Source organism: Saimiri boliviensis, chromosome X, assembly GCF_048565385.1.
Source record: "Saimiri boliviensis isolate mSaiBol1 chromosome X, mSaiBol1.pri, whole genome shotgun sequence".
NCBI lineage: Eukaryota > Metazoa > Chordata > Mammalia > Primates > Cebidae > Saimiri > Saimiri boliviensis.
Window position 1 is genome coordinate 99,610,071 of NC_133470.1, and position 13,092 is coordinate 99,623,162.

Below are 13,092 nucleotides of genomic sequence, written 5' to 3' on the forward strand. Positions count from 1 at the left end.
GGGGAAAGAGCCCTGGGTTTGAGTTCCAGCTCCACCACTAACTAACTAAATAATTAAATAAATAACTCCATGATCTTCAAGGAAACTTTGAACTTTCTATCAGACTCAGTTTCTTGACCTGTAAAATGGTAATAATCTTGTCTGCCTCTCAATATGGTTATGAGGATCAAGTGGAATGATACAGGGAAGGGGCTTTGTAAACTATAAAGCCTCCTACGAATGTTAGCTATTGTTTCCTGGAAGGGGAGTGGTGTCCAGAGGTCAGGGGAGCAATTGGGGTTTATTCCTGGTGTCCTCTACCAGGAAGCTGGTCTTTTTTCAGTGAAACAAGCAGGCTTCCTGAGGGAAATGCACAACCCTTTCCATCATTCATGCAAAGAGTGAGAGAGAAAACATTGACCTGTGTGGCTAGGCAGCCTGAATGGCTGCCTTCGCGGTCTGAGGGATGCAATGAGTCCTGCTGTCTTGGTCTGGAGGACAACGGAATGTAACCAGAACTCCGTACAGCATAGTAAAGATTCAGACCAACTCAGAAAGGAAGGAGATGGGAAAACAAAAACAGACAGAAGCTGAACAGGTAATAAAGAGCACTGTTAAGAGAGTTTGGGGGAAGCAAAGGCCTAACAAAGTGGAGGCAGCATAGCAAAGTGGTTAAGAGCACAGACTTCAGAACAAGAAACCCTGGACCTCAAGTCCCATCATATGATCTTAGATCAAGTGACAGATTGCTTTACTAGTTTACTAGTTTACAATGATACATTGCTTCCCTGAACATGTCTTCCCTTCCTGTCCCATTGACTTTGGACTTGGCCATATCACCTGCTTTAGAAAATGGAATATGAATGAACATGACATATACTACATATAAGCAAGGGAAAGCTTTCAATGGGTGCCATGGTCTGAATGTGTCCCCCCAAAATTTATATGTTGAAATTCTAACACTGAAGGTGATGGTATTAAGAGGTGGAGCCTTAGGAGTGATTAAGTCATGAGGACAGAACCCTCATGAATGAGATTAATGCCTTAATAAAAGAGGCCCCAAGAGAGCTCATTCACCCTTTTCAACATGTGAGGACACAGCAAGAAGATGCCTTCTATGAACCGAAAAGCAGGCCCTTACCAGACAATGAAACTTGCAGAGCCTTGATCTTGGACTTCCCAGCCTCCAGAACTGTGAGAAATGAATTTGTTGTTTATATCCACCCACTCTATGGGTTAGAGCAACTTGAATGGACTAATACAATAAGCTTGCATAATTTGGCTCTGCCCCTGTTATTCCTGTCCTGTGAAAATAGCATGCCCCATATAGTGGCTACGCTTTCCGTCTGGATTCCAGAATGAGAAGAGTTGTGGGGTCAAGCACAACCAAACTGGATAGAGCCAAGCAGATCTACACCTGAACTGCAGCCTTCACATAATGTAAACAAGAAATAAGTGTGAGTTTCACTTAAGGGTCCACAAACTATAGCCCATGAGGATAAAGATGGCCCACACCTGTTTTTGTACAGCCTGTGAGCTAAAAGTGGTCTTTACATTTTAAAATGGTTGAAAACACATCAAAAGAAGAACAATATTTCATGGCACATGAAAGTTCCATGAAATTCACATTTACATGTTCATCAATAAAGTTTTTTGGAACACAGTCATGTTTATCTGTTTACACAGCATATATGGCCACTTTTGTGCCACAATGGGAGAGTTAAGTAGTTGTGACACAGACTGTATGGCCCACAAAGATTAAAATATTTACTATGTTACCCCTTTTCCAAAAAAAAAAATTGCCAGACTCTAGTTTAAGCCCAGACATATTGGGATTATTTGTTTGTAAACTTAGGAAAGTTAACCAATATAGTAAAATACTTAAGTTCGCCAAACCTCAGTTTTCTCATCTGCTAAATGGGAAGAAAAATAGAACCAACCTCATTGACTTTTTAGAAAATTAAATAATATAGTGCATCTAAAACACTTAAGATGATGCCTGGCAGTTAGCAATCATTCATAGTTATTATTAAGGGGTTGTAAGCTTCCTATACCAACCATGAGAAGAAAGAAGAAAGACAAATCAAAACCAAAGAGAACAAATGTAATAAATTGTCAGATTGACTTCAACAGCTTAAATCTCTTTCAAAATCATTCACAAGGTGTAACTTGTTCATCAGATCTCTTTCAGGCTCAAGTCACAGGTTAAGATTCCCCAAAGGGATATTGTTAATGTCAAAAATGTCTTCCCCTCACTATCTTTCTGCTCCTTGGGCTGGTACCCAGATGGCAATCCATCTGGGACCCTCCTACTTGATAGCAGAAAATTGTTGAAAGGAAAAGGAATAATACCTTGAAAAGGAATGATCATGTGATTCTCCAATCCACATTGAAAGAGGATTGGTAGTGCACCTGAAAATACCAGTGTTTAAAAAATTGCATATAAATTATTTCAATATAGTTTTACTCCTTAACTCTCATATATATACACACATACGTGTATATGTGTGTGTGTGTGTGTGTGTGTGTGTGTGTGTGTGTGTGTAGAGGGAGAGTAGAGAGTCATCAATATAAATCATTGTGCTCCATGCTTAATCTGTTGTTATCTTCATTCTCTGGGAGCCTAGAAGAAAAAAGCAGCACAAAGATTTAAAGGGTGATCAAGAAGGGCTTCAGAGGGCATTCCAGGACCCTTTGGATCTCAGAAGAGAAAATACATTAAAATCCTTTAGAAAAGAACAAAAGTGCTAGACCATTCTACTCCACTGTTTCTGGAGCCCTGAGAGACCTTTCTAAAATTAAATTAATTCCCTCTCTCTCTTTCAAAAAGCAGATCCAGTGGCAGCCTATGTGAGCCACCTGATTCAACTCCACATTTTCCCTGGCGTAATCTATGCTAGGCAGAATATTGAAAAGAATTCCCAAAGTAGTAGAGTTTGAGTTAATTACGTACTTTATTTAACTTCTACAGTTCTCAAACTGAAGTATCTCATAGGTCATCTTTTGAAGGCTAGATGATGTGGAAATATTTTAGTCACTGGCCAAATATTTTGTTCTTTTCTCCTTTTCCAGATGTAAAATCCATTAGTTGCTAAGGCTGCCTCTGTGTTGCTGTAAAATGGGAACCAGAATGCTTTTCTCAGAAATATTAGATACTCCAAAAGTTTCTTTGGAAGCTCACCATTCAGAGCATCTGTAACATAAGGCTGGAAACTCAAAGGTACCTCTCCCTTGATACTTCCTATAAGGAATTTATCAGGCTCTTCTGAATCTGCTAAATCATCTTGATGGCTTGCTGCAGCGTTTTCAAAACCACATGCACCATTTTGTCATGGAGATCACCTTTTTATTTTTTATAAAGAGTCTAAACAAGCCAAAAAGCTTCCAAGTAATTTGGGACTAAAGAGAAACACATTTCCAAAAGGTCCCAGTGTAGACCCTCTCCTGACACCACAGAACTGGCTACGTAGGGCTGGGCAGGCAACAGGGCCTGTTATGCTTATTGCAGTGGCTTGGGTAGAACCCCAAAGATATTACTGCTTCTTTTCTTGTTGAGGATGTGAGGGTGATCTAGCTGCAACATCTGTCACCCCATTGATCGCCAGGGTTGAGTGGGCTGATCTGGCTGGCTATATATGTGTGTATACATATATGTGTGTATATATATGAACTATATACAATATACAGTATACTACATATACATATATACATACATATATACATATATGTATATACACATATATATGTGTATATATATATATATATATACACACATACATACATAAAGTCATAAGATTATAACATATTTTTACCATAGCTTTTCTATGTTTAGATATATTTAAATACACAAATGTCACTGTATTACAGTTGCCTACAGTATTTAGTACAACAACATGTTGAACAGGTTTGTAGCCTAGGGGCAACAGGCTGTATCAAATAGCCTAAGTGTGTAGTAGGCTATATAATCTAGATTTGTGTAAGTGTACCCTATGATGTTCACGGAATGACAAAATTGCCTATTGACACATTTCTCAGAATGTAACTCCATCATTAAGCAATGCATGACTGTATGTGTGTGTTTGTGTGTGTGCATGCATGTGCACTTGTGCAAATGTAATAAAAGAATGAAGGAATGAACCTATCAATCTAACAACGAATTTAGGTATTCAAAAGTAAATGATACCAGCTATTCAGAACCTGTCAAAGAAATGGCTAAGCATTAATTGCAAAGATTTCTAATCTCTTCAGGGTTTCTCAGAGACTTTTGGTTAAATATCTGGTTCTCTGTGATGATCTTGACAAAGAGGGTTGTTAAGCAGTGAGTGAGTGGGATTATGGGTACATAACCTACTACTTCATTTGCTAGGCAACTGTAATCCTAGTAAACACACTACAGTGTGGCTGGAAGAGTATGAGACGTGTCCTTGCTCCCACTAGGATTGTGAAAACATTACCTTCCTGTCCTTCGGCTTCTGTCCTTCCTGGGCTGGCGCTAAAGAAGACTCATGTTCATCAACCCAATTTTGTCTTTGGCACCAAGAAACCTACTTATTACATCACCTGCTTGATCTCTCTGTCTTTGTGTCTGTCTGCCTGTCTCTCTCTCTCCCTCAATTGCCCTCTCTCTCCCTCTGCCTCTTGCCTTACTCTGCCTTGAATCAGAACAGGAGGCGATAGATATAGTGGTGGTGCTGATGGTAGGTGGGTGACATGGAATTGGGAAGTCCTGAGGGGGTCTCAGTTAATTTCCTAATGGAAATTTAACTACCCTAAAAATTTTACCCAACTCTTACAATATATATACACATTAAGGCAACCCTTCCCTTTCTACAAAAAAAAAAAAAAAAAAAAAAAAAAAAAAATCCCTGTCTTTTGAAGACTTCAATCCTAACTTGCTGCATTAAATTAGGGTTTTACTTAATGTAGACAGTTCCAAATATGGATTATGCAAACAATGGATTATCTACAGAAGGTTTGAAACTCTAAACTGGCTTTCTGCTTGTTCCCCCAACCTTCCACCCACCCCCACCCCAACACATACACACTCACACACCTTACCTGTTTTTTCGTAATTGGTGTGACCTCAAGCAATACAAACCAATTCTATCATTAACCTATGAAAAAAGCTAATTGGATGTCAAATATGTTGCCCAAAACTTCTATAATCCAATCAAACATTTGGCTCTAGATTGTTTTGCTTATATATGAGGTGATGAAAACAAAATGAGTGTGTCAGGCTCTCTGGGAGTTGTTTCAAATTTCTGAGGCCAATAAGGTACCACTGCGTAAATTACTATTTCAGTATACTAAACAAATCCCTGGTCATCTTAATAAAGAAATATTTCTCCAAGAATGCCAGTTTACTCAGAGGAATAACTTCCTAGGTTAATAACTGTTAGCATGTGATCACTTCTATATGTAGGGAATATTTTATACTATATTAGGTCCATTATTTAATTGGCTGGATGTTATTATGAAGCTGCTGAAAAGAAATAAGTTTGCAATTATTGTTAACTATAAATCTTAACGATTTATATTAATAACTTGGACCTGACTACATGTTCAACTGTGACAGTAAGAACAAAGTACTGGTACAGCAGATAAGGTTCAATATTCAGGAAAGAACATTTATTAAGAGGATGAGGCACCTTGAAATGATCAGTCAGAGTGGATCATAATATGAACTGCTTCCAGTTACAAATTAATAATTTGATGACTGAGTGCAGTGGCTCATGCCTGTAATCCAGTACTTTAGGAGGCAGGGTAGGCAGATCACTTGAAGTCAGGAGTTCGAGACCAGCCTGGACAACATGATGAAACCCCATCTCTACTAAAAATACAAAAATCAGCTAGGCATGGTAGCATGAACCTGTAATCTCAGTTACTCAGGAGGCTGATGCAGGAGAATTGCTTGAACCCATAAGGTGGAGGTTGCAGTGAGCGAAGATCACACCACTACACTCCAGCCTGGGTAACAGAGCAAGACTCCATCTCAAGAAAAAGAAATAAGAATTTGAACACTTCCTCAGAGCAGTTAGAAAATTATTTACAGGTAGTAATCTTAAAATGAATCATCCCTCTCTGTGGTAATCTTACCTATCTGTCAAATCCCAGCTCAAATGCTGACTTTAAGAAGCATCCTTGGATTTTTCCAGAAGGAACATCAAGAGAAAACAGAGCAGACAAATGTCCAAGTATGGAATAGAGTTTGGCTTCTTCTTGGAGCTCAAAGGAGGTCAGTATTGCTGGAAACTGGTGAGCAAGGGTGAATGTGGGAGCAAAGGGAACTGGCATGGTAATGGAGGTAGTCTTTACTGTGGAAGTATAAGAAAGTAACTGAAAAAATTTTACCCTATGGGTATATATAGGGGTAGAACTAGGTGGGAAATATGATCTCACCCACTTTCTCAAAGACCATTCTTGCTGCAGTTTGAAGTACAGGTAAAGGGAGATAATAGTGGAAAGAAGACCAGTTAGTAAGCTTATTGAGTTGACCAGGTGAGAGATAATGGTAGTTTAGACTAGGGTTGTGGCTGTGGAGGTGGTAAAAAGTAAACAGATTTACTACATTTTGAAGGTAAAAATGTCAGGACTTGAATGAAGTACAAAGCGTGAAGTTTAAAAAATAAGTATGAAGGATATCTTTCAAAGTAGAGACATTAATAACTAGTTAATTGTTCATGACACAGAGATAGAGAACCCTGGAGGCTCAAAATAGCAATTTGGGGACATTTTTCAATTATGAGCTGTTTGTAGAATAAGGGTCAATCAAATCACTTCTGTGCTAAAGCATCTAGGATTAATTTTGTTCCAGTCAGCTGGACTCACCCTCCACCCTCCTTAGTTAAGGTTTAACCAGTGAATTTATTAAGAAATATTTATGGAGGGTCTATTGTGTGACTACCACTACTCATGATCAATGTGAGGGCAAAGAAATAACCCTCAACAAGTAAACCAAAGCTTTTCTGATGTCCAGTTATTAACTAGCGTTCCTATTAACAATACACAACCTTGAAGAACAAGCCACTTGCTAGTTAGAAATGATATTCTGGGTCAAGTAACATAGTTATTGATGAGAAAAAAAAAACTTTTAAAAATATACAAATTAGATAAATATTTCAGTAGATGTAAAAATAAATTAGATCTTGGGTTTAATGTCAGGAATTAGAAAAAAGGTGAAATAACATGGCAGGTAAAATAGACAAGCCATGTTATATTTGAAGCGCTTAACTCTAAGTCAGTTACAGTTCCATTTCTGCTACTTATTTGCTTTTTGACCTTAATCAAAAAGTCCCTTTTGTTTCTGGGCCATAGTTTTCTCATTTACCAAATAACAAAGGTAGATTAAATGATCTCTAAGATTTTGTTCAACTCCAACACTCTGTGAGTCTGGTTCACAAAAAGTCTAACTGAGAGTCTCAAGTCTAGAGAGCATTAGGTTACCATAATTAGCTTTTCCTAAGACTGTAAAGGAGATGAAATATGCACAACATCAAATGATTTCTTAAAATTATATATTGTCAAGGCACAAAAGAGTTAAAAACATGGAAATTAAAAGTTGTAGCATCAACATGTAATCCAGAAAAAGAAAATTTATAGAGTAAAAGAATAAGAAGTTCTCAGTGTTTCTACAGCATAATCAGGAGAGAGTGATCTGTTCTAGGCAGCAACTTTAGCTATTTACACAGAAATGTACCAAGAGTAAAGAACAGGGAATCTTTAGGACCCCAGAACTTGATAGAAACATACTAGAAACCCAATTATCTTTATTTTTACTGTGATTCTCTGTTCATGAAGCTTCCAAGTGGTAGATTACATTACTAAGTGGGGTGCCTATCAGCCAGCTGGTCCCATTTATCGGCCTAGGGGCCACTCTCATAGTAAGCTAATTAACCAACTTTCTGATTTACATTTAGTCTCTTATGGGGATTTTAAGAGTGAATGCATTCACTGGAACCAGAACACTCTTTGGTCACAAGAATAAAATGTGTTTCTGTATCCACAAGGATGAAAACCAGCCCCTGGAGCCAAAGTGGTCTCAAAGGCATAGGAAGCATAAAGCCCTCAAAGGAAGTAAATATACCACACGAGTCAGAGTTGTTTTATATTTTGGTTGAGATGCAGCATGTCATGGTGGTGGTGGTGGTTGTTGTTACGAACTGAAACACTGGCTTCTCCAGTTTTTCAAGTGCTTGTGAACAGCAAGCAGCAGACTTGCAAGGGCTGGTCTCAGCCCATTTCTTTCCTCCTGACTCTAATTGACACATTCCTATGGCACCAAGTTTCCATAACCCTTTAAACTGTGAGGAAAGTACACTATATAGGAGTAAAAATCAACAGACAATTTCATCTTCAAAATGGAAAACGTACTTGGCAGACATCATTAATTCATCCTTACGACATTCCTATGAGGTATGCATCATCCTTATTTTCTAGATTATAAACCAAAACTTGTCTTACAGGAGTCGGAATATTTTAGTGTATTAAATAGATCTCAAATATATTCCTCTTACTTAGATTTCGTGCTTCTTTTAAAAAGGCAACTAAACTCAGAATTCTTTTCATGTTTATGAGTCGTTTACATGTTATAAAGTGATTTTCCCTTTGTCAAATATAGAGTAATTATTAAACAATGCATATAAGAGGAGCACTTTGGTGTGTAGCCTCTATTTAAAATTCTCAAATATTTGGAGAGCAAGACTGGGAAATATACTATACTATCAGCAAACTGTGAAAATGTTATAAGGAAAAAGATTCTAGAATATAGCTTCAGTATGTCTTTATGTGAACAGCTTCGAAATTACTTCTTCACAAAATGTTTTATTATCAGCAGACAAAGAACTAGGTTCAGTTACAGCAAAAAGTGACAAAATGAAAACCAATTAAATGACATGGGGGGAGGGGCTGTCTGAAAACATCTTGTTTAAATTGTGCAGTAAACATGTGGTTTCTAATTCTCTTGGTTACTGGGTTTCCTCTAAAAGGATGAGAAAACCTTGTCCCCTAGTCCTGTACAGAATGTTTGTTCCATTTCTGGAATCAAATGGAGCCTGGATTATTTCACAGAAAGAAGAAAATAAAGACCAAGAAACATCAAATTCTTTGGACTTGCTTTGCTTTTCCTTTTTAAAATTTGAATGCAGAAAAGGACACAGGAAAATAAACTATCTGATAATTTGATGTCTGGACTCTAGGACCAAGAGTTTTAAATTGGGTAAGCCAGCCTGAAAGTACACAGGCTAATGAAAGGTGGCCTACCTCAGAAAAAGCCAAACCAGAAGTTGAGCCCTGGGGAGTAATTAAACTGGGAAAAGACCAAAAATACTTCTACTAGAAAAAAATGAAAACACAAAAGTATAATCTCTCTCAAAACAGAATGATCAACTATCTTAAATAGTGAATGCCATCTATGATAATTCGCTTTCCCAATCGTGTACTTTTCCTCAGTTCATTTTGAAGAAAAAGTTCAAAGTTTACATTCTGTTGCTGTCAGACATACTTTTCACACCTTGAAGGAAGGGAATTCAAAATTGGTTTTGAAGTGTCTTGCAGACTGAGACCTTTTTTTTCCTAACCACTTTAGTCTGTTCCTTTTAACAATTAGCTACTTAGTTAAGAGTGTGGGGGAAAAGGAGAACAGTACCCCCCATGGAAAATAAAATTGTACTTCCATTTTTGAGGCTTTAAAGCTACATTGGATTCAACTTTAATAAGCATGCCAAAAGACAGATTTGAAAGAATAGATTTTCTCTGCCCGGCCAAATCAGTAAAAAAATACAATTGATCCATCTTTAGGATATCTTCTAAACCCCCTGAAATAAAAGACTACAGCTTCTTTAGCAATTAAATAGATCATGGGTTAGAAATATATAACATTAGAGATATATTTAAAGTTATCAAAGTATATGGTTTTCAACCAATTCCTAATCAACCCATGGCTATTCTATTTGCAAGCCTTCTTAATGATTTTATACAAGGATCCATTTCATTGAAATGTGTTTCCAGGTAATAACAGAAAAAGAACAAGGCAGTAGTTTCAGATTTAGACATTAGCTTCAGAAGTTCAGTAGATTGTAGCCAAGTATAGAACCCTGGAAGTTGTCAAGGAAACAGAGTGGCTTTGTATAGGCTTACTGGTAGGCTTCTCTTTTGCCTCTGCCTTTGTACTTCTACTGAAGCAGTATCTGGGCATTAGGAATGTTCCAAACCATGAGACATATGTGTTCAGAAATATACTAAGGAAAGAATAGGTTCTTAGATGCCTAGAAATGCGTGGATAAAGTCTAATTTAAAGTACCTATGCCATTATGAAATGTTTTTTAAAAATTACATTTTCTGCCTTTTCGATCCGCCATCTGCGCCTCAGGTGGGGCCGCCACCAAAATGCAGATTTTCGTGAAAACCCTTACGGGGAAGACCATCACCCTCGAGGTTGAACCCTCAGATACGATAGAAAATGTAAAGGCCAAGATCCAGGATAAGGAAGGAATTCCTCCTGATCAGCAAAGACTGATCTTTGCTGGCAAGCAACTGGAAGATGGACGTACTTTGTCTGACTACAACATTCAGAAGGAGTCTACTCTTCATCTTGTGTTGAGACTTCGTGGTGGTGCTAAGAAAAGGAAGAAGAAGTCTTACACCACTCCCAAGAAGAATAAGCACAAGAGAAAGAAGGTTAAGCTGGCTGTTCTGAAATATTATAAGGTGGATGAGAATGGCAAAATTAGTCGCCTTCGTCGAGAGTGCCCTTCTGATGAATGTGGTGCTGGAGTGTTTATGGCAAGCCACTTTGACAGACATTATTGTGGCAAGTGTTGTCTGACTTACTGCTTCAACAAACCAGAAGACAAGTAACTGAGTTAATAAAAGACATGAACTTAAAAAAAAAAAAAAAAAAAAAAAAATTACATTTTCCTTCAACCAAGAGTCACTTGAAGTTATTCCTCAGATTGAGACCATCAATATTTGAAGTTGTAAAATTTTCAAATATCACTCTTAAAAGTCCTTAATATTTACTCTTAGAGAAAAGAAAAATGTCATAATCCTCTGTCTAGCCATCATGAAATTACCTATTATACTTCATCAAAAACCCTCTGACAGTCCTTCAACTCAGGAATGGATAAATAAACTGTGGTATATCCATAGAAGGGAATACAACTCAGCAGTTAAAAAGAAGGAAAACAATATGGATGGATCTTTAAGCATTATGTTAAGTGAGAGAAGCTAGACTCAAATGGCTACATATTTTAAGATTTCATTTCTATGTCATTCAAGGAAAGAAAAAAACTATAGAAAACAGATCGTGGTCTTCAGAGGTTGGTGGAGAAGGAGCAGTTGACTATATAGAGATATGGGAGAATTTGGGGAGGCGATGAAGTGCTCTGTTTCTTGATTTGGATGGTAATTATGTAGTTATCAAAACTCATAGAACTATACACTAAAAAGGGTGAATTTTACTGCAGAGAAATTGTAACTCAATAAACCTTTTAAAAATTAGAAATGTACTTTAAGTTTCCCCTCCCCCATGAAAATCCACAGAGGTGGTAATCCAGATTTAGTGTATAACTTATCAGTATAGTCATATGACAAATTACACATAGTAGTACATAAAATGAGCCCACAGTTTAAAATTATTCCAATGCAAGGGGCTCTGAAGCAAAATTTTATTACAATAATCTGTACACTATTTTCCACCAAAAATCTTTTAAAGTCTCAGTAGAAATATTATAATGCTAAAAGTCTCACTTACACTTTCTAAACAAAAGGGACCTAAGGGTATTTCACAGTAAACTATAAGGGTAGCTCTTTATAATATGACATAATATGTGTGTGTGTGTGTGTGTGTGTGTGTGTGTGTGTGTGTGCATATACACATAATATGTATACATAATCTCCAAATCTAGATTAAGTTTTCCAATCTATGGCATACTGATTCATCAATAAGGTAATATTTAGAAACTTTTTACCATTTGACTCATATTACATGTGATAATTAATACTGAGTGTCAACTTGATTGGATTGAAGGATGCAATATTGATCCTGGGTGTGTCTGTGAGGGTGTTGCCAAACGAGATTAACATTTGAATAGTGGGCTGGGGAAGGCAGATCCACTCTTAATCAGGTGGGCACCATCTCATGAGCTGACAGCAAATATAAAGCAGGCAGAAAAAAACATGAAGAGGAGAAACAGGCCTAGCCTCCTAGCCTACATCTTTCTACCATGCTGGATGCTTCCTGCCTTCGAACATTCGACTCTAAGTTCTTCAGTTTTGAGACTCTGACTGGCTCTCCTCACTGCTCAGCTCGCAGATAGACTACTGTGGGAACTTGTGATCATGTAAGTTTATGATTAATAAACTCCCCTTTATAAAGGGGGAGTTTATTGTGTGTGTGTGTGTGTGTGTGTGTGTGTGTGTACATCCCATTAATTCTGTCCCTCTCTGTCCCTCTAAGAGAACCCTAATACATTATACTTCTGGTAAACCAATATTTTCTTCTACATTTTATTAGCATTGCATTACATTGGAAGCTTTAAAAAATTACATTAATCCAGAGAGTTAATATAAATGAGACAAACATTTATGATATTCCTACTATTCCTACTATTCCTACTATGCTTCTAGCACTGTACTAGGTATTTGCAATTGCAGTTAATTTAAAAATCAGTCAACAGCCACAGTGGCTCATACCTGTAATCCCAGCAATTTTGGAGGCCAAAATTAGCCAGGTGTGGCGGCGTGCACCTGTAATCCCAGCTACTTGGGAGGTTAAGCCAGGAAAATCACTTGAATCCAGGACGCACAGGTTGCAGTGAGCCGAGATCATGCCACTGCACTCCAGCCTAGACGACAGAGCGAGACTCTGTCTCAAAAAAATATATGAATAAAAATGAAAATTAAAAAAAAATAAAATCAGCCTTATAAAGTACATGCAACTATCTTTGTTTTGTAGATAAGGAAAAGCTGAAGGAAATTGAACGATTTGTCCCAGATCACCCAGCCAGTTTATGACACAATCTGGATTCAAACCCCCGGTCTGGCTGGCACTTTAAGGTGATTGAGCAATGAGTAGGCTTTTGAAGGGTCAACTGGGTGACGAAACAGGCCTGAGAC

At 37.5% G+C, this 13,092-nt stretch overlaps 1 protein-coding gene across 1 annotated transcript; it reads left to right on the top strand.

Moving 5' to 3' along the window:
* Positions 1–10,316: 10,316 nt before the first annotated feature.
* Positions 10,317–10,877, top strand: LOC101032377 (ubiquitin-ribosomal protein eS31 fusion protein). Its single transcript, XM_010351509.3, has one exon. The coding sequence runs from the start codon at positions 10,363–10,365 to the stop codon at positions 10,831–10,833; it is 471 nt and encodes a 156-aa protein (XP_010349811.2). The 5' UTR covers positions 10,317–10,362; the 3' UTR covers positions 10,834–10,877.
* Positions 10,878–13,092: the final 2,215 nt, after the last annotated feature.